This window comes from Bos grunniens, chromosome 15 (assembly GCF_055505025.1).
Source record: "Bos grunniens cultivar Pamir isolate PY7600 chromosome 15, Bosgru_T2T1.0, whole genome shotgun sequence".
Taxonomy (NCBI): Eukaryota; Metazoa; Chordata; class Mammalia; order Artiodactyla; family Bovidae; genus Bos; species Bos grunniens.
Window position 1 is genome coordinate 34,770,915 of NC_141179.1, and position 17,642 is coordinate 34,788,556.

Genomic DNA, 17,642 nt, shown 5'->3' on the forward strand with positions numbered 1-17,642 from the left:
AAGTGGTGGATTAAGCAGAGAAATCAGAGGTTCTCAAAATCCTTAACTATTGACCCGTGAAATGTTCTCTGTCCTGGGCTGTAACAAAGCAGCTTATCCAGAGCCAGGGTTGAAACATGTGTTGCGGGGGACCTCATTTTAGGATTCTCTCGCTGGAATTGCCCCATGTAGACTCCATCCTGTGATGTGGGATGCGTGTGTTTCTTACAGGAGGTTAAGAAATTCAGTTAGGATTCCGTTAATTCAGTGATATGGGTACAGCCAGGAGCCTTCTCAGCTCCCTGCGTGGCACCCGTGGTGAATAAAGGAAGGATAGGACAGTGCAGTCTCAACACACCTGAAACAAAGGCATTAAAGATGACTGCAGTACAGAACCCTAGGGAGTGGTACATGAAAGGCCAGGAGGGAGAGAGATGGCTGTGAGCCAGAGAGAGTTTGGGTTTGTTCTGGGGCTTCACAGTAGATGGGGGAAGGACCTTGCTGGTGGTCCAGTGGTTAAGACTTTTCCTTTCAGTGCAGCGGGTACAGGGTTCGATCCCTGGTCAGAGAGGTAAGATCCTGCATGCCTCATGGCACAGAAACCAAGAAACAAAAGAGAAGCAATATATTTTTTAAAATATTTACTTTTGTTTAATTATTTGGCTGTGCTGGGTCTTAGTTGGGGCATGCGGGATCTAGTTCCCTGACCAGGGATTGAACCCGGGCTCCCTGCATGGGGAGTGCAGAGTCTTAGCCACTGGACAACCAGGGAAGTCCCCAGAAGCAATATTGTAACAAATTCAATAAAGACTTTTAAAAGTGGTCCATATCAAAAAACAAAAAAAAGCTTTATAAAAAAAATAGTAGATGCATAAGATTGATGGGCAAGAGAGAAGTGTTTGAGCTGGGGAGGACAGCGTGGCAACTGTTCCAGGATAGGAGGGCAGTATACTTGGGATCAGCAGGAAGCCAAGCTGAGTGAGGAGAAGACCAAGCCAGCCAAGCCAGTGGCCTTGTATGCAGGTCCCGATGGCAGTGGAAACTTTGAGAGAATTCTTAATTCAGAGCAACGAGAACCATGGGGTGAGGGCGGGGTGAGACTCAGTGACACAGCGACCCATACCCTGGGGGTGCCCAGTGCTATTAATAGATCAGCTGTCCCCCTTCGCCCTGAGGCTGTGTCCCTGGAGAACCACCCTCTTTTAGGAGCCTGCCCCCTTCAGCTCCCTGGCGTGGCAGGGGACCTCCCATACTCAGGCGCGGTGGGTGCTGCTGGCTGGAGAAGCCCACTTGAGGGCACAAACCCGGGCTGGGGTACGCTTCCTTGTCTTACAGATGAAGGACTCACTCATCAATCTTCAGAATGGCATCAGGTCCCGAGACTACACGTCAGAAAGCGAAGAGAAGAGGAACCGGTACCACTGACAAGGCAGGAGCTGGGGTGGCTGCAGGAGGCCTGTGCAATACATGTACAGAGACCATATAAATACATATAAATATATATATATACAGATATAAATATATATATTATATACAGATTTTAAAAAGAGCTAATGCCTATGTACCAGGGAGAAGGAGCAGGGCCGCCCCCTGCGCTGGCCTGCGGAGCGCCGAGGAGGGCAGGGACCGCCTCTCAGCACCGACTTCCCCCGACCCTCCTGCTCCCCATCCTGTCGTCCCCACCCTTTTCCTTGCTGACCACTCTCGGCTCTGAGAAGGGAGATGTCGAGCCAAAGTTATGCCTGTGAAGACCCTGGGGTCGCAAGCAGAGGTCTCAAGGGGGGCATTGCTTAAGGTGCTTCATTCCCGAATCCCCTTTTGGTTTGTTTCCAAAACAGAAGAGAATCTTTTCTTCCCTACCCCACGCTTCCCCCAAGATGTTCTCTTGGGAAAGAGGAAGCGTCCAGGGCAGGAGCCTGATCTAAGCTCCACTGTACAAGGCTGCCCCATGTGCGTGGACCACGCTCCACGAGTCCCGTGAAGGGGTCCCGCAGGCCGGCTGGGCAGGCGTCTCTGAAGGGTGTGGGCTTCGTGGCTGCAGGCTCCTAAGGGCTGGTGTTCTGATGAAGGGCATCCTCCTCCATTACCCCCTGCACCTTCCTCTAACCTGCGTGGGGCGTGGACCCAGTAGGGGTGGGGGTTCCTTCCTTTCCCACCCCACCCCTTCTCTCTGGTCTTTTCCCAGGCTGGATCTGGGTGAAGTGTCACTTTTTAGTGCCTAAAGCCCTATTTTTCCTCTGTGCCCTAAGAGCACATTGTTTATTAGTCAGGGTGGAGCGTTTTTGATCTTGTAAACTTCTCTTTCAGTGATTGTAAGCAAGTCAGGTCTGTGGCTCTAACCCCTTCCCTTTGAGCTGTCTTTTGATTTCTAGGGTGAATCAGGGTGTTCTAGGACCTCCAGGGTTTGAGAAGGTGAATGTATTAGCCATGGACGGAATGGAGGGTCTCACCACAGAGCTCCTGTTTAAGTAGTGAGCACCAACATCCACGCACTTTCTGGCTGCCAGCATCATTTCCTCTCGTTGAGGAACCTACTTAGTCAAGGGAGATGACTATCTGAGATACTTTGCCCATGAAAGAAGACCCAAGCCTTGGAAGGAATGAATTTGGCCCCAGTGTATGGGTTTGGGCAGGAAAAAGCCAATCAAGTCTGCCCCACTCGGGGCTGTTCCAGACCCTGTTTATCTGAGTTAGGAATGGAAGTTCTAGCAGGAGAAGCAAAGCCTTCCCTGGCCTCTGGCCCAAGAGAGGTATGAGATCATTAAGGAATAGGAAGAAGGCCATGGGTTAGGAAAGTGAGTTGTTGAGGGCCTTTGGGGGCTGGCTTACAGAACTCGTGATTCTTCTGACCTCATGGGGCCCTGTTGCACGTGCTTAGCATCCTTCACACTAACTGCTGTTTCTTCCTGTGATGACCCAAGGAATCCTGCCAGCTCCGGACAGGGCTTGTAGAGATTCTTATCAGGAAGGGATTATAACCAATTTGGCAAGGAGAGCTCTTCCAGATTTCTTGTTCTAGCAGACCTCTTAATGGAACAGGCAGAGGGAAGGGAGAGTTGATCACTCACCTAGCCAAAAAGAAGAGCTATATTATATTCTCTTGGACTGGCCTGAGCATCCCACTTTGGCAATTAAAAAAAGGTTTTTAACTTTTCATTCTGTCTGAAAAAGAGGTTCTTGTTATTGCCCTAAGGGTAGGAAGAGAAGACAGAAAGATGCTGCAACCAGGTAGGATGAGAAGGTTCCATGAGGGTCATCTGGAACTGATAGCCCTCGTTTAGAAAAGGAGATACGAGGAAATAGAGTTGCATGGAATCCTTGTGAAGGGTGCATGTGCCCACAGGCCAGCCCGTCAAGATCAGCCCTGACCAGGACTTTGAATGGGAGACCCTGATGAGCATCAAAGCTTACAGGACCCAAGCTGCAGAGTGCAGGCTGCTAAGAACTTTCTTGTTGGAGTAGCTAGAAGTCAAAAGTATTCTCAGAAACTTTTGAAAGGACAAATGGTAAATTCTCTAATTTATTCCATGCATATTTATTTATTTAAATTATTCAGTTATTAAAAATAGTGTATTGGGACCTTCAGGGTGACTTGAAAAGGGCTATTTGCTGGCAATAAAGTGGTGGAGGTAGGCCTGACTCTGTGGGATTGTTTTACTTTGGCTTCAGCTCACAGGCCCCTCTCAGGCAGAAGCAGTGACAGGGAACTCTGCGAGGAACCCTCTGGATTTCTGGGGGTTTGGGCAGGAGAGAGTGTGTACACATGGGAAGCGTCTCTTGGCTTGCCTCATTTCTAAGAATCTTGGATCATTTATAGGCATTTTCTCAAACCAGGAGAAAACCAACACCTCTGTTCACTCCCAGACAAAAGCTGTTCCCTTTTACTCGATAACCTGTCAAAGAGAAGGGACCTCACTCTTGCAGATCAGTCTGGGAGTGAAACATGTAAATGACATGGTAACTTGTGGCTGGCAGCCTGGCTTGTAAGGGAGTGTTAAAACTGCCGTTTCTGAGGTTATTTCTCCTCGCCAGGGCTTTTTTTTCCCTTTCCTACATAAGAACTCAGTTATACAGGAGTCTTTCTGCATCATGTAGTGAGACATGTGAGTGTTTGCACTTTTTGCAAAAGGTTTTGCAGTTTCTAGACAGGTGAGAACAATAGTAAGGTTTGCAGTCCACTCCCACTGACTGGGGGCGGGGAATTGACGAGGCTGGTGTTGGCAAGGCCAGCCATGTCTGTGACTCTCTGCTGCCCCGTCCCCATCCTGGGACAAAGGGGTAGCTTTGCAGCACAGTAGGATCAGCAGTTTGGAGCTCTCGGTAACGGCACTGGTCTGAGAGGGTCAGGAGACCTGGGCCTGAGTCCTGGCCCCACCTTTGGACAAGTCACACACACATACACACGCTCCCTCTAAGCTTCAGGGCCTGACCTAGACTATCCTAAGGTCAGCTCTAGCTTTCACATGGTCTTGGAGGCTGGGTCAGAGCCTGGCCAGGCTGGGCTTTCTCTAACTTGGAAGGCACCCTGCCAAGAGAGGACAGGCCTTCTGGACAAGAGCTTCTCTGGTGTTTAGATGAGTTGTAGGGTAGTGTCAGGGTTCCCGGGAAATCCAGGGTAGTAAAACTTTATTCTAAGGGCTAAGAGGACTAGGGAGGTCCAATGAATGGGTGGGAGAGGGAGATGAGAAAGAGAGATCAAGCTTGCTGTGTTGTTCAATGTTAACCTGGGAGGGTGTTTCTTCCTCTGTTGGCCTAGTCTTAGTTTCCGAGAGTTCCTTCCTTGGAACTTTTGTAAGCTGGAAAGAGGAGGAGGGTGGGAAGAAGGACATCATCTTGGACTAACCTTGTCTTCCATCCCTGGGCCGTGAAGCCTTTCATCTGTCCATCCTTCTTTCTCTTTGCTAGAGCAAAAGGTGGGGAGAAGTCATTCCTGATTTGACCACCTCTCTTTTGTCTCTAACCTCATTGGGGTTTGGATTAAGTATGGAGCTTTGGCTAAAATCCTCGGGTTGCCTTAGAACACTGACACTAAGAACCTGGGATTACAAGGAAGGCGGAGGACCAAGAAACCTAGAGGAATGCTTTGAGAGAAGTGGATTCTCTTCATTGCCGTGTCCGTGACACAAGCTTGACCGTGTCTATAAGTTTGCAGGCAGCATCTCTAGGGTGAAATCTTAGAGGCGGGATTAAGGGAAGGATCTTTCTGGACTGTGTGGTCTCAGCAGGATCTTTCCTGTGCCCTCTATGCTTCATCTTTAGCTCTGCAGAGCAGCCAAGGCCAGCCCATCTTCCCAGGGGCCCCAGGAGAAAAGCACTCTCCTCTCTTCCCCCAGGTGGCAGGGCATCCCCTGACTGCACCTGCCCACTCCACTAGGAAGCTTGAGAACCTCTCTTCCTGACCCTCTCCTCCTCCAACCTTCGTCTCTAGGCAATGGGACAATCACCGCATCCACCACTTGCATCCTCTGCCCTCATCCCCCAACTTCCAGCAGGGCTGGCCCCACTCCCCTCCACCTCTAGTTTTCTTCCAGAAGATTTGGTTTTGGGTCCGGGAGGAACATTTTTCTGGAAGGCCGTCTTTTCACCCCCCTGCTTTCTTGATGTGGAGCAGGAACTTGCACATGGTGTAGAGAGCTCCCCCCGCACCTCTCTGCCCACCTCGTTACCTCACTCCTGCTCCGGCCATGGCTGTGACGGGCCCAGCCAGCTCCCGGTTCCGATGTTCTGTGTGAAGCTCAGGGGTCTTGGGCATTGTTTTCTGTTGTAACTCGAGGCCCTCAGCAGGCCTGGGAGCCCGGATTGGAGCTTTGGCTGCTGGCGAGAAGCACCTTGCCTGCTAGGAGTTTGATGCCGGACGATGTACCCGACGTGTGAAGGCGTAAAGGACGTTGTCACTTCTGCCCCTCGGCCCTGCCTACTTCTCTCAACACGAGGAGATGCTGCAGAAGCAAAACAGGGGCCTCTGCTCCAGGCGGGAACAGCTGACTCCATCTGGGGAGTAGGCCTGGGTGCCGCGCGCCGAGATTGCTGAATAAAAGCAGCCATCGTTGCCAGCACCAGTGTGTGGCTCCCACGTTTCTCTGTCCTGCACTCTAGGGCCAGACCACTCTCTGCATGGACGATATCATCTTCCCAAACCCATGGTGCTTTCCCCCTGACTCAACCTGGACTCCAAGGTGGGGAGGGATGGGTCAGAGGCCACCGCGGCTCCTGGATAATCCTGACCTGGGGTGGAGTGGGGTGAGGCAGAGGGAGCAGCCCCCAACACCTGCACTGGGCCATACTAGGGAAGGAATGCAGTTGAATTCTCTGGCCATCTGCATTTGGATCTGTAACTTACTTCGCCTGGCGCTGTGCGCAAGGTCTGAAAACTTACTGCTAGTACCTAGAAACATTCAAGGCTTCCCGGTTCAATCTTAATGTAAAGTAGCTAGAGCCATGGAAGTACAGTATGAATTAAAAGAAAAAAATGCTGAACTACGAATCATGGATGGTGTGTGTGTTCATTGCTTGGTTCATCAGTGCTTGTTGTCCCAGATGTTTTTGGTCTTCCCAGGTGTCACCGCAAGCCTGGAAGGCATCTGTTTGCAGACAAGCTCAGGCAGGGGCTCCCAGCCTCTGGGATCTAAAGCTTGATGATGTGAGGTGGAGCTGATGTAAAAATACTAGATATAAAATGTACAATAAGTGTAATGCGCTTGAGTCATCCTAAAACCAACCCCACCCGGTCCATGGAAAAATTGTCTTCAATGAAACTGATCCCTGGTGCCAGAAAGGTTGGGGACCCCTTCACTCAGACACAGGTGCACTGCCAGCCACTCAACATCTAAGACCTCCTTCCAAGGGGAGGGCGGCAGCCTCATGAAGTGGAATGGAGAAGAAGTCTGGGAATCAGATCTGAGTCCAGGTTGAAGCATCACTATTTATCAGGCTTGTTCTTGGGCCCCAGCCCTTACTCCAAGCCTAAGTTTAGTTTTAGATAATATAAAATACATGGTGTATATGTATGTGTGTTTCTTAGTATAGTGGCTAGTACTATACTAAGATAATTTTATATTGATTTCATTATTAATCAGTACTGTTGTTATTACAGAAGCATATGATAGACTGTGAATACCAATGACAGTTTCTTGTGTAACTTCTCCCTTTGGGGGCCTTGGCCCTTCTAGGAAGATGGACATTGGCGGACAGCTTTACTTTATTTATGTTAGATGACCTGGTAAGGGGGGGGCCCTCCTTTACTAGGTCTTCCTTTCTGGGAACCCCTCCACCACCTGGCAGGAGACTTGTGTGATGTCATTCAGGTGAGAACACAGAGACTCGGATTCCTGTGTATTTGGGTAGGTAAGGAAGGAAGGGAGATGGGGAGATGATGTGTTTAATTCTAGACTATTAAATGTAGTTTGCATTCTCTGGGCTTGTATCCAGTGATTTTGAGTTCAAGAATTGATGCAGGCTGGGAGAGCAAGTAGAAGCCGGAATGTGTGTAGCAGACACAGTGAAGCAAAACCGAAGCAAGCCATGTTTAGAGACACTTTATTGACAGGAACAAGGAGTTTACTGAAAAACACCACCAACAGGCATTAGGTTGTTGAAATCTTGAGTGGTCAGGAAGAACATTTCTAGAGTTCGGGGAAAGATGGGCTGTGGAAAATCAAAAAAAGCCACGCAAAGCTGATAACGTGGTAACAAGTTTCGTCAGGTCCACGGCTGCACGAGTTTGCTGATGGTGTTTGACGCTGCTTCACAAACCTACATGCACTCATCCTTCAGCTCCTCCCTCCCTGTCACACACACTGCCCGTCAGCCGCATCTCTTGCCATGCGGAGAAGAAAAGAATAGTACCAGCTTTGAGGCTTAGCTGGGCTGTGATAGGGGTTAAATCTGATCTACAATTCAGACTTGCTTCAAGTGCTCATCTACTGGGTCCTACCACAGACTCAAGGAAAGGGAGGGGTAGCTAGACATGAATCATCTACCACGGTGGAGTTTTAGAGATTAGGAAAGGCCTGAGTGATGATTTAAAAAAAAAAAACCTAAGAGCACAGGGCACACTCAGGGGCTTTCTTGGTACTCGACGCAGAGTGGGTGCTGAAATGCAGAATGAATGGATCATGGGCATAATGATGCCCCAGGTACTATACTATCTGGATACATTTGCAGTAACTAGGAGGATTCGCAGGGTTAGGGGTTTTTCATTTACAAAAGGAGGGGCGAAGACGGTGCTTTTTTATTTTTCCATTTCCACTTGGGAAGGGGTGTGTTAGTCGTTCAGTCATGTCTGACTCTGCGACCCCGTGGTCTGTCAAAGGAATTCCCTAGGCAAGAATACTGAAGTGGGTTCTCATTCTGCTCTCCAGGGTATCTTCCCAACCCAGGGATTGAACCGTGGTCTCCTGCATTGTAGGCATATTCTTCACCATCTGAGCTACCAGGGAAGCCCAAGGTCCCCAAGGGAAGGGGAACCAAGATATATTCTGAAACGTTATCTAGCTCCTTGCTTCTTCCTGCCAAGATATAGTGCTATGGTCTTTCCTCTCTGATTTTTGTCACATTCTGAGATGGGTGTGTTTTTCTTTTTGATGTAGTAGTTTGAGGGGAAGAAAAGGAGCTATCTCTTCTGTTAACCATTCTTAACTTGATAATATATTTCCAGCCTATTCCTGCTTTGAAAAATTCTGACTAACATTCCTAGTTTGGCCTCTAAGGAGAAACCAGAAACTCAGAGAATCAGAAGTCTGGGTGTGTGCGTGTTTGGAGGGGCGGTGACACTGAAGGATAATGCTTTTAAGTGGACTGAAAATAAAGGCTGATATGGGAACAGACCTTCAAGGTTGTTTCCACGCAGGAGCTGGGGCTGTGAGGCAAGGCTGAGCTGTTGGTATAAGTCAGTAGGGCAAGGTGCTTACAGGGCCAACCGAGTTGAGCAGTGAAGTTCACTGGCTGTTAAGGAAAGGGAAAACCAGATCAAGCCTAACTGGCCATGAGTGAACTGTATTAAGGATCAGTCATGGGAAATATCCAGCACCAATACAACAGATGGGGTTCCTAGAGTGATGATAGCCCTTGAGAACATTTCTAAGCCCTTTAATAAGAACAGCATGCCAGGTAAAACTTCCAGAGCAGTGCACATTTATCTGAGTCCTTTGTAGGGATATGTGGTGAAACAGGAAGTGGGTGAGGATTTGAAGTAGGCTGGTGATCACAGTATCTTGTGGATATATAGTCATGGTCAAGTCTCCCAGGAAGGAGTTTAATTGCAACTCAGAGGAAATAATGAGGTACAAACCAACGAAAAGGGAAAAAGCAAAATGAGATAGCCTGTGAAAACACGTTTCTAGCATGGCTCAAGAAGCCAAGTGGTAGAGGAGCGCTTGAGTGGGACTAGGGATGAGAGATGTTTAATATCTCAGGACATGCAGGAGAGGCAAAGATTAGGTGGAAGTAAAGAGATGAAAGGATGCAGCTGTGGTTTCCGTGGAAAGAGGGTTGGGCAGGGAGCTCAGAAGACCTGGATTCTAGTTCTCCAGGTTCATTCATTCTCCAGGTTCTAGTTCATTACCACCTGTATGAACTTATGATTTGGTAAAGCTTGTCAGCCTCAGGCAGCCCATTCCTTCATTTGTTAATGTACTTGCAGTACCCACCTCACAGAGCTAGTTATGGAGGAGAAATAAGATAACTGAAATTAAAATGCTTGGTAAGTCATATAACCTAATAAAGTATTAAAGATGAGAAGAGTTGAGAAATTAGGAGATTACTTATGAGGATAAATAAGAAAAAAAGAGGTACCATTCAACTTCATTAAAATTCACTCAGGGAATACCTGAGTTGGGCTTTTGAAAAGGAAAAAAGGCAAACGTGCACTCTAGATCACAGGTTAGATGCATGGTCAAAAGGAGCTTCTATGCACGAGCCACATGACTAGGAAAACCTCACAATAATCCAGGCCTGTTTTCCTCACTATAAAGTAAGGAAAATCTATATTCTGTCTCCTATTTCAGAGGGATCGTGTGGGAAATTACCAATGAGAAGGGCCTTGAATTTATGGAACGTGTTTTCTTCAATAAAATCCAACACTCAAATATGTGAACAAGGACTTATTTCAGGTACTCTTCCCTGGGATGGCAGAGATGAGCTGAGTTTCTCAGGTGAGACCCAAGGCCAAGGGAGCAGGATCTTCCCCCCAGAAGTTCCCTCTGATCTGGGGGATATCTTGTTCATCAGATCCCAGTCATTTCATCTTCTCATCCCCCCATAAAGCATCTTTCCCCCTCCCATCACAGAGTGCCGAAGGACATCACACGTAACCAGTCATTCAAAGTGAAATATGAGATATCGACTTAAGATTTCTGCAGTGTTCATCTGCTCTCCTAACACCTAGGAAAAAAAAAACCACCCTGGACATTATGAATTCCCAGGTTAGCCCCAGTCCTATCACCTCACTCATTTGCCATCATCCGTCTCAGACTAAAAACACATTTCTTAGTTCTGTGCCATTCCCAGATCCACCGTCCTTCTGGAAGACGTCTCAGATTCACAAATCTTTTCACTAAAGGAATTCTTCAAGTCCACTGCCTTTCTGGCCAGTTTCTAGTTACCTGAATCAGACTTCACCTCAGCCAGGTAATCCACCCATTTCTGTGCTTATGAAAGAGACAAGGCCATGGCCAAATTCAACTTTGAAGTCTTTTCATAAAATTATCCCATCTTGGGAAGCGTAAAGTGGGCAGTGCCTTGGGCTTATATCTGCTTCAGTTTATCATTTAAGGTCTCCTAGAGTTGAGTCTCGGGTGCCTCCTATAAAATGCGTGATAATACTGATCCACAGAAATTTTGAGAAGAACATTGAGATTTCACTCCCAGTGCCCACTACCACCCAGCCGTCTCAGTTGGTGTGCTCACCTAGGAAGATACACACATGTTATCCCCCAGGAGGGTCATGAACACATTGTATGACTTCCCAAGCCTCCTTCAAGAAATCTCACTTCATGACACTCTTGCTTTAACCCAAATCCATCACTCCCGCTTCCTTCCAAGAAGACATCCACTCGCAGCAATGGGAGAGTAAGCCGGCTCTAGCCAGAGGGAGCCGATGCACGTGTCCACCTCCAGCACATGTTCTAAGTTGAATGGAGCACAGAGGAGGGGTCCAGTTGGCATGAGAGCCACTTGCTTGAAAGTGAGGGCAGGCTGAGATTGAGTCATGTAGAAATGTTGGCTCCTCAGTTCTGGCAAAGTCTTGAGGTGTGTAGAGGTCTGGTGGAGTTAGCAAGGCAGAGGTGAAAGTTCAGAGGTGAGTGGATGTATGAAGAATGAACTGAAAGGATGGACGCACGAAGGGAAGTGATGTGGTCCCTAGGGCACCCTCCTGATGCAGTTGATATCACTGGACCTGGGACAGCCAGCCCTTCGGTGTTCCGGCCACCTACCAGTGGTAAAACAGCTCACTGAGGATTGCCAGCCCAGTCTATCCCAGCCAAAGACTGACCTAATCCACGACCCTTACATAGGAGGGAGAAGGGGGATTACTTTCTGTCACTGTGTGTAAGGAATTCAAGTTGCCCCCAACACTCAGGCCAAAGCAATTCACCTTTTGAAGGACTTGAATCTTGCACAGAGCTTTATGACTTGGGCATCAACTTTAAGATGGACCCTAAGGATGGGGACTCTATGTAGAGTAGAAATCTAAGGGACCAAATCTCAAGTCACCTTGGTTTGTGCATAACAGGGCCACCTGTACACCTGCCTCCTTATCTACCTGCCCCTCCTTTCCCTGTACATCACCTCAAGTTGACCCCTTCTATTCCTCCACTGGGACTGCAGAGTTCTCTTTGTTCTCCGATGGGATGGCCAGGTAGTCAGACCTGTTGGAGGAGAGACAGGGAAGAAAATCAGTGCATTTTGTATTCAGAAGAGGAAACAGGAAAAGGGAAGGAGCGAGGGCCTAGGAACAAGGATGCCTCTTGAACAGGAGGTCTCTGCATCTCCTTCTGGCCGTGTTACCCAAGAGAAAAGAAGAATGGCCCTTTCAGCAGACTAGAATCAAGAGTTTTGGTTTTTTTCCTTCCATAAGCAATGCACGAGTCTTCTCATTTATCCACATTGTTCCCAAGACTTAATACTGTTCAATTAAACCAGCCAAACTGATGGATGGGAAACAAAATGTTTTCATTTTGCTTACTATTGGTGATATTGAGCATCTTTTTCATAAGCATATAAGCAATGTGGGTGTGTACTTCTGTGATATGACTGTTCATTTGCTTTCCCAGGTTTTCTTCTGAGATATTTATCTTTTTTCTTGATGGTTTCATGTCCTAAAAATATCTTCTCCCAGTCTGTTGACTGTCTTTACTTATAGTGTAATAAAAGTTATCATTTTTTCCCCTCTCTGATTTGTGTTTTGTATTTTACGAAATTCTGTCTTCTAAGGTAATAAAGATATTTTCTTATATCCCCATGGGCTTCCCAGGTGGCACTAGTGGTAAAGAACCCACCTGCCAATGCAGAAGGCATAAGAGATGTAAGCTTGATCCTTGGGTGGGGAAGACCACTGGAGGAGGGCTTGGCAACCCACTGCACTTGCCTGGAAAATCCCAGACAGAGGAGCCTGGCAGGCTATCGTCCGTGGGGTCGCAAAGAGCCAGACATGACTGAAGCAACATAGCATGCATGCACTTGCATTCCCTAATAGAATTTTATAGTTTTACATTTTATCTTGTCTTAAATCCTCTCACAACTTATTTTCGTTTAGTCTGTTTTATTTTCTATGTGGATAAAGAATTGTCCTTATACCATTTACTGGACAGTTCATTCTTCCTTCAGTTTTTTTTAAAAAATACTTATTTTATTTGTTTATTTATTTATGTATTTGGCTGCACCAGGTCTTATTTGTGGCATGTAGGATCTAGTCCCCTGACTAAGGATAGAACCCAGGCCCCCTGCGTTGGGAGCCTGGAGTCTTAGCCACTGGACTACCAAGGAAGTTCCAGTGGGGTTTTATTATTATTAAATAGGCATTAACCTTTTGGGGGCTCTCTGCCTTTTCTGTTTGCCCCTGTTGTATGTCTATGTCAGTCCAGCTCTATAAGTAACCTTTGTATCTGATAGGAAGAGTCCTATCCTTCCCCAAAACTTTCTCTTTGAAATAGGCAGACTATAGCCCGTGAGCTAATAATGGTTGTTACCTGTTTAAAGGGTTGCACACAAACAAATGAAAGCAGTAGGTGAAGAGCCCCTCTGTAGCCTGCGAAGCCTAAAATATTTACTGCTGGCCATCCTCTGGCTTAAAGCTAGTTTTAGCCTTTGGGCCTCTGTATGACTTTTAAGATCAGCTTATCGAGGTCCTTGAACAATCCCATGGGTACTGTGACTGGAATTTTACTGCACTTGCAGATTAATCTGGGAGAGAACTGCTTGTTCCTTTCTCTTAGCAACTGATTCTAATCTTACGCTTCGGTTCCTCCTCTTATTGTTTTCATTCTTTCAAACAAACTTATGTTCTGTATTTTACCAGACCCTTCTTGTGTCTGAAGTTCCTGGGATTTAATCCTGCCATTTGTTATTTCTCTTGCTCGTGCTGAATTATTTCCTGCTGTGTCTTATAGTTTTGGATCAGATTGTAGAATCAGATTCAGCAGTGCTTTATCGGAAGAGCACTATTAAGCCTCAACGGAAAGTGGGTCCCTTCAGGATAGTTTTTCATTTGTTTTTACACAGTTATCACTGTCTGGGGACTAATTTTTTTTATTGACTTTCTCAGCTTACAGGCTCCTGGATCATGCGGGCAGTATAAATTTAAATCCCAAACACTGTGAGAGCAGGTTCATGGTTATCAATTCTCAAGAATCTTTTATGATTGTACTTGGAGGCAGGCCAAGTAGATATGTTTCCTTGGCTTTTGCTGGGCTGGTGCACTGATTATTTTGTGATCAATACTTTGCACGAGTTGTAACCCTCTGAGGATCCTAGCTCTTCTGGTGACCTCAGTTCCAACTCTGTTTCTTATGCCAGCCCAACTGTGGGCACCTCCTGTCCAAGGGTGGCCACTTCCTGTCCAAGTGTGGGGCTTCCTGTCCAGGTGTGGCCACTTACTATGCTCTAGCACTAAAATCTGATCGCCTAGGTCACCAGGACTGACAGCCTCCCCAGCATATCATTTCTTTCCATCTTTATATCTTGGTCAATTGTAATTTTTTACTTTCCCGAGATGACAGATATCATGAAAAATGGTACTTTATCTTATCAAGCATTTCCAGGTGACAGTAGCCTAGATTTTGATTATCACCTCAGCTATGTACATCTGTGAGGGTTATTTTCTGTCTTTCCTCTCTCCAAATAACAGGCCAACGTGGCCCCTCAGATCCCATCATTTGTTCCATATACTGGAGCCTTGGTGAAAATGGCCAGGGCACCCTCTGAACACTGAAGCAGTAGAGCCCTTCTCTGGATATTCAGTCACTGCCAAGCTCCAGAGGGAAGAACATGTTTGGAGCTCCTTAGCTAATAAAGGGTAGGGCCCAGGTAGCCTGATGAGCTCTGTGGTTTACAGCAAACAGCTGAATGTGATGGGAAGAGCATGGACATTAGACACGCTTCAGTTCAAATTCCAGCCTCTCCTCTCTACCTCATGCTGAGGTGCAGCCTCAGCAAACCACTTAGGCTCTGTGAGCTGCTTCAGCATCTAGAAAATGGTCATAAAATGCAGTTTTATGGGGTTGTGGTGCCAACTGATGGCCTTACCTGATGGCTAAGAATGAAAGGCATGAAGTCAAACTTTGCTTTGCTTCTTATAATGGTCTGGGGCAAAGGGTCTCGGGCTCAACTTTCACATCTGTAAAATGGGTATATGCCTGCTGCCTACCTTAAAGGTTGTTGTGAGGGAAAGTGGAGGACTGTGTAAATCGCTCACCACCTTACCCATGAGAGCAAGCGCTCTGAAGGTGCAGGCTATCCCTATTTTGGCATCTTTGGACTTACGCATTTTCTTGGGCTGCCTCTTCAGCCTTCGAGACCTTCCTGTAGCAATATATCATCTCAATGAGCAGCCACAGAGTGAGGAAGACCAGGAGGATGTACATCATGATTTCTGAGACCACAGAGGTGAAGTCCTCTCCAGCTGCAAGGGGGAGAATGAGACTCAGAATGCGCAGTCCAACAAACCCAGAGCCGTCACTGAGCTTCGAGATGTATGAGGCCTATTTTTAGGTGTCTTAAATAAGCAATGGTCTAAAGGAACTTGAGAAGTTATCAAAGAGCTTTAATATCCTCCAGCTCTTGTGTCTGTCAGCTTTCTCACTAACTTTCTTCAGATGCTCTGGAGGGAGACATGGGGGAGAAGGGTGGCTTGGGGAAGAAGTCGTAGAGCGGTGGAAGGAATCCTGGAGCTGGGTGAGATACACCGCACAGCTGAGTCCCCATTTTCCTACTTCTTGCTGTGTGAATAGTCATTTCCTTGATTTAAGACTCAGCTTCTCAATTTGTAAAGTAAGGATAAGAATTCACACCATACATCATCTAATGTATTTAAGAATATCTGTAAGATGTAAGGGTTTCCCTAGTGGCTCAGTGATAAAGAATACACCTGCCAATGCAGGAGACATGGGTTCGATCCCCGGTCCAGGAAGATCCCACATGCCTCGGAGCAACTAAACCCCTGTTGCAGAAGTATTGAGCCTGTGCTCTAGAGCCCGGGAGCTGCAACTACTGAGCCCATGTGCCACAGCTACTGAAGCCCGCGTACCTAAGCCCGTGCTCCACAACAAGAAAAGCCACTGCAAAGAGAAGCCTGTGCGCTGCAACTAGAGAGCAGCCGCCGCTCACCATGACTAGAGAAAAGCCCACAGCAACAAAGACCCAGCACAGCCAAAAATAAGGAAATAAATAAAATTTAAAAAAATAACATGTAAAAGTCTGCACAGGTGTGAGGCACATGTCCTAGGTCTACAGACTCTGTCCTCTGAACTTGGGGTGGGAGAGCATCATGTCCTGAGACACAGGGTATCAGAAAACAGGGACAAGGCCAGTGCCATCAACCCACCCAGTCTCCTGGGCATGCTCTCTGCAAGTTTGGATTAGAAACAAGGACGGCCCCAGCTCAGCTTCCTTTGAGGTCATCCCAAACCCAAACAGAAATGAGGATTTGAGAATTCTGTGTATTAACCAGGCTGTCCCCAGAGTTCTACTTCTGGAACACAGTTTTTTTTAAATGTTTATTTATTTACATGGCTGTGCTCGGAGAAGGCAATGGCACCCCACTCCAGTACTCTCGCCTGGAAAATCCCATGGACGGAGGAGCCTGGTGGGCTGCAGTCCATGGGGTCGCTAGGAGTTGAACACGACTGAGCGACTTCACTTTCACTTTTCACTTTCATGCATTGGAGAAGGAAATGGCAACCCACTCCAGTGTTCTTGCCTGGGGAATCCCAGGGACGGGGGAGCCTGGCGGGCTGCCGTCTCTAGGGTCGCACAGAGTTGGACACGACTGAAGCGACTTAGCAGCAGCAGCAGCAGCAGATGGGTCTTAGTTGCAACACGTGAGCTCTTCAGTCTTCATTACAGCATGTGGGATCTTGTTCCCTGACTAGGGATCAGACCCTGGACCCCCTGCATTGGAAGTATGGAGTCTTAGCCACTGGACCACCACAGAAGTCCTCAGAACACGGATCTGATTCTGCTGTATCCCTGCTGAGAAGTCTTCAGTGTTCTACATCTCCCTCAGGACAGAGATCTGACTCGATTAATGCTCAACAGGCTCTCAAGGCCACTCACTGTGAAGCCTTCCTTGCCTCACTTCCATTCTCTTGGCCAGAAAAACCTCTCTACTCATACACACTGTGGTCTTCTGGAATCTGTGAACATTTCTTCTTCCTCTTCCTAGATTGTATCTCACACCCCACTGCTACCTCTGTGCCAACATTGTCTCCTGTTTTTCAATCTCCCACAGATTCCTCTACGCTCCACAGAAGCCCCCACCTCTGTAAGCCTTCCTCAACTTCTCATGCAGAATTATCACTCATGTCCTTCTCCAGGCACTTTTCCATCCATTATAACACTTCCCAAGTTGTTTTGTGATGTCTTTATCACTCTTCTGTACTGACTGGGTGCTTTTTAAGAATATATTTATTTCTGAATGATCATCCTGTTGTCTAATCCTGGAATACTTGAATTATTCAATAAGTATCTGTTGAATGAAAGAATATAAATAAATATTGATCTTCCATGTTTCCTAACCCAAAAAATGACAATTAAAACATGATTGGGGATTCCCTGGTGGTCCAATGGTTAGGGTTCAGCCTTTTCAATGCCATAGCCTGGCATTCAATCCCTGATCAGGGAACTAAGATCCCACAATCGTGAGCCACAGCCAAAAAATTGTTTTAATTAAAAAATAAATAAAATATGATACATGCCAAATGTCCTGATATGTATTCCTTCCTAGTGGGAAGGAAGGCTGCACTCAGATTTCCCTTTGCTACCTTTTGGCAGCAAATTAGATTCACAGTCCTTGGTTATTCATAGGACCCAAGTCATCCCCAAGGCTTAGCTCATTAAAAGCACAGCATAGCCACAGCCATGACCTTCAGCTCAGAGAAGGAGTCCAAGTGTTACAGGAGCACCCAGATTTTCTAACTGGAGCTGGAGGCACAGGAGAATGCCATACA

The 17,642-nt window shown here is 47.1% G+C and overlaps 2 protein-coding genes across 22 annotated transcripts in view; one reads left to right on the forward strand and one right to left on the reverse strand.

Annotated features, from left to right (window-relative positions):
* The window catches only part of GRAMD1B (GRAM domain containing 1B), a 261,587-nt gene extending 255,124 nt beyond the window's left edge, over positions 1–6,463 (forward strand). For all 12 annotated transcript variants that reach the window (XM_086339711.1, XM_086339709.1, XM_086339704.1 and 9 more), the window contains one exon: positions 1,315–6,463. In XM_086339711.1, coding sequence (XP_086195837.1) covers positions 1,315–1,404 — 90 coding nt within the window. In that variant the 3' untranslated portion in view covers positions 1,405–6,463. The remainder of the gene's footprint in view (positions 1–1,314) is intronic.
* A 1,035-nt stretch (positions 6,464–7,498) lies between these two features.
* SCN3B (sodium voltage-gated channel beta subunit 3) overlaps positions 7,499–17,642 on the reverse strand; it is a 28,547-nt gene continuing 18,403 nt past the window's right edge. For 4 of the 10 annotated variants that reach the window (XM_086339726.1, XM_086339723.1, XM_086339720.1 and 1 more), the window contains 3 exons: positions 14,959–15,097; positions 11,767–11,846; positions 7,499–11,407 (listed from right to left, as the gene is read on the reverse strand). In XM_086339726.1, coding sequence (XP_086195852.1) covers positions 11,783–11,846; positions 14,959–15,097 — 203 coding nt within the window. In that variant the 3' untranslated portion in view covers positions 7,499–11,407; positions 11,767–11,782. Of the gene's footprint in view, positions 11,847–14,958; positions 15,098–17,642 lie in introns of all 10 variants that reach the window. The other 6 variants (XM_086339729.1, XM_086339728.1, XM_086339727.1 and 3 more) reach the window with 2 other exon arrangements.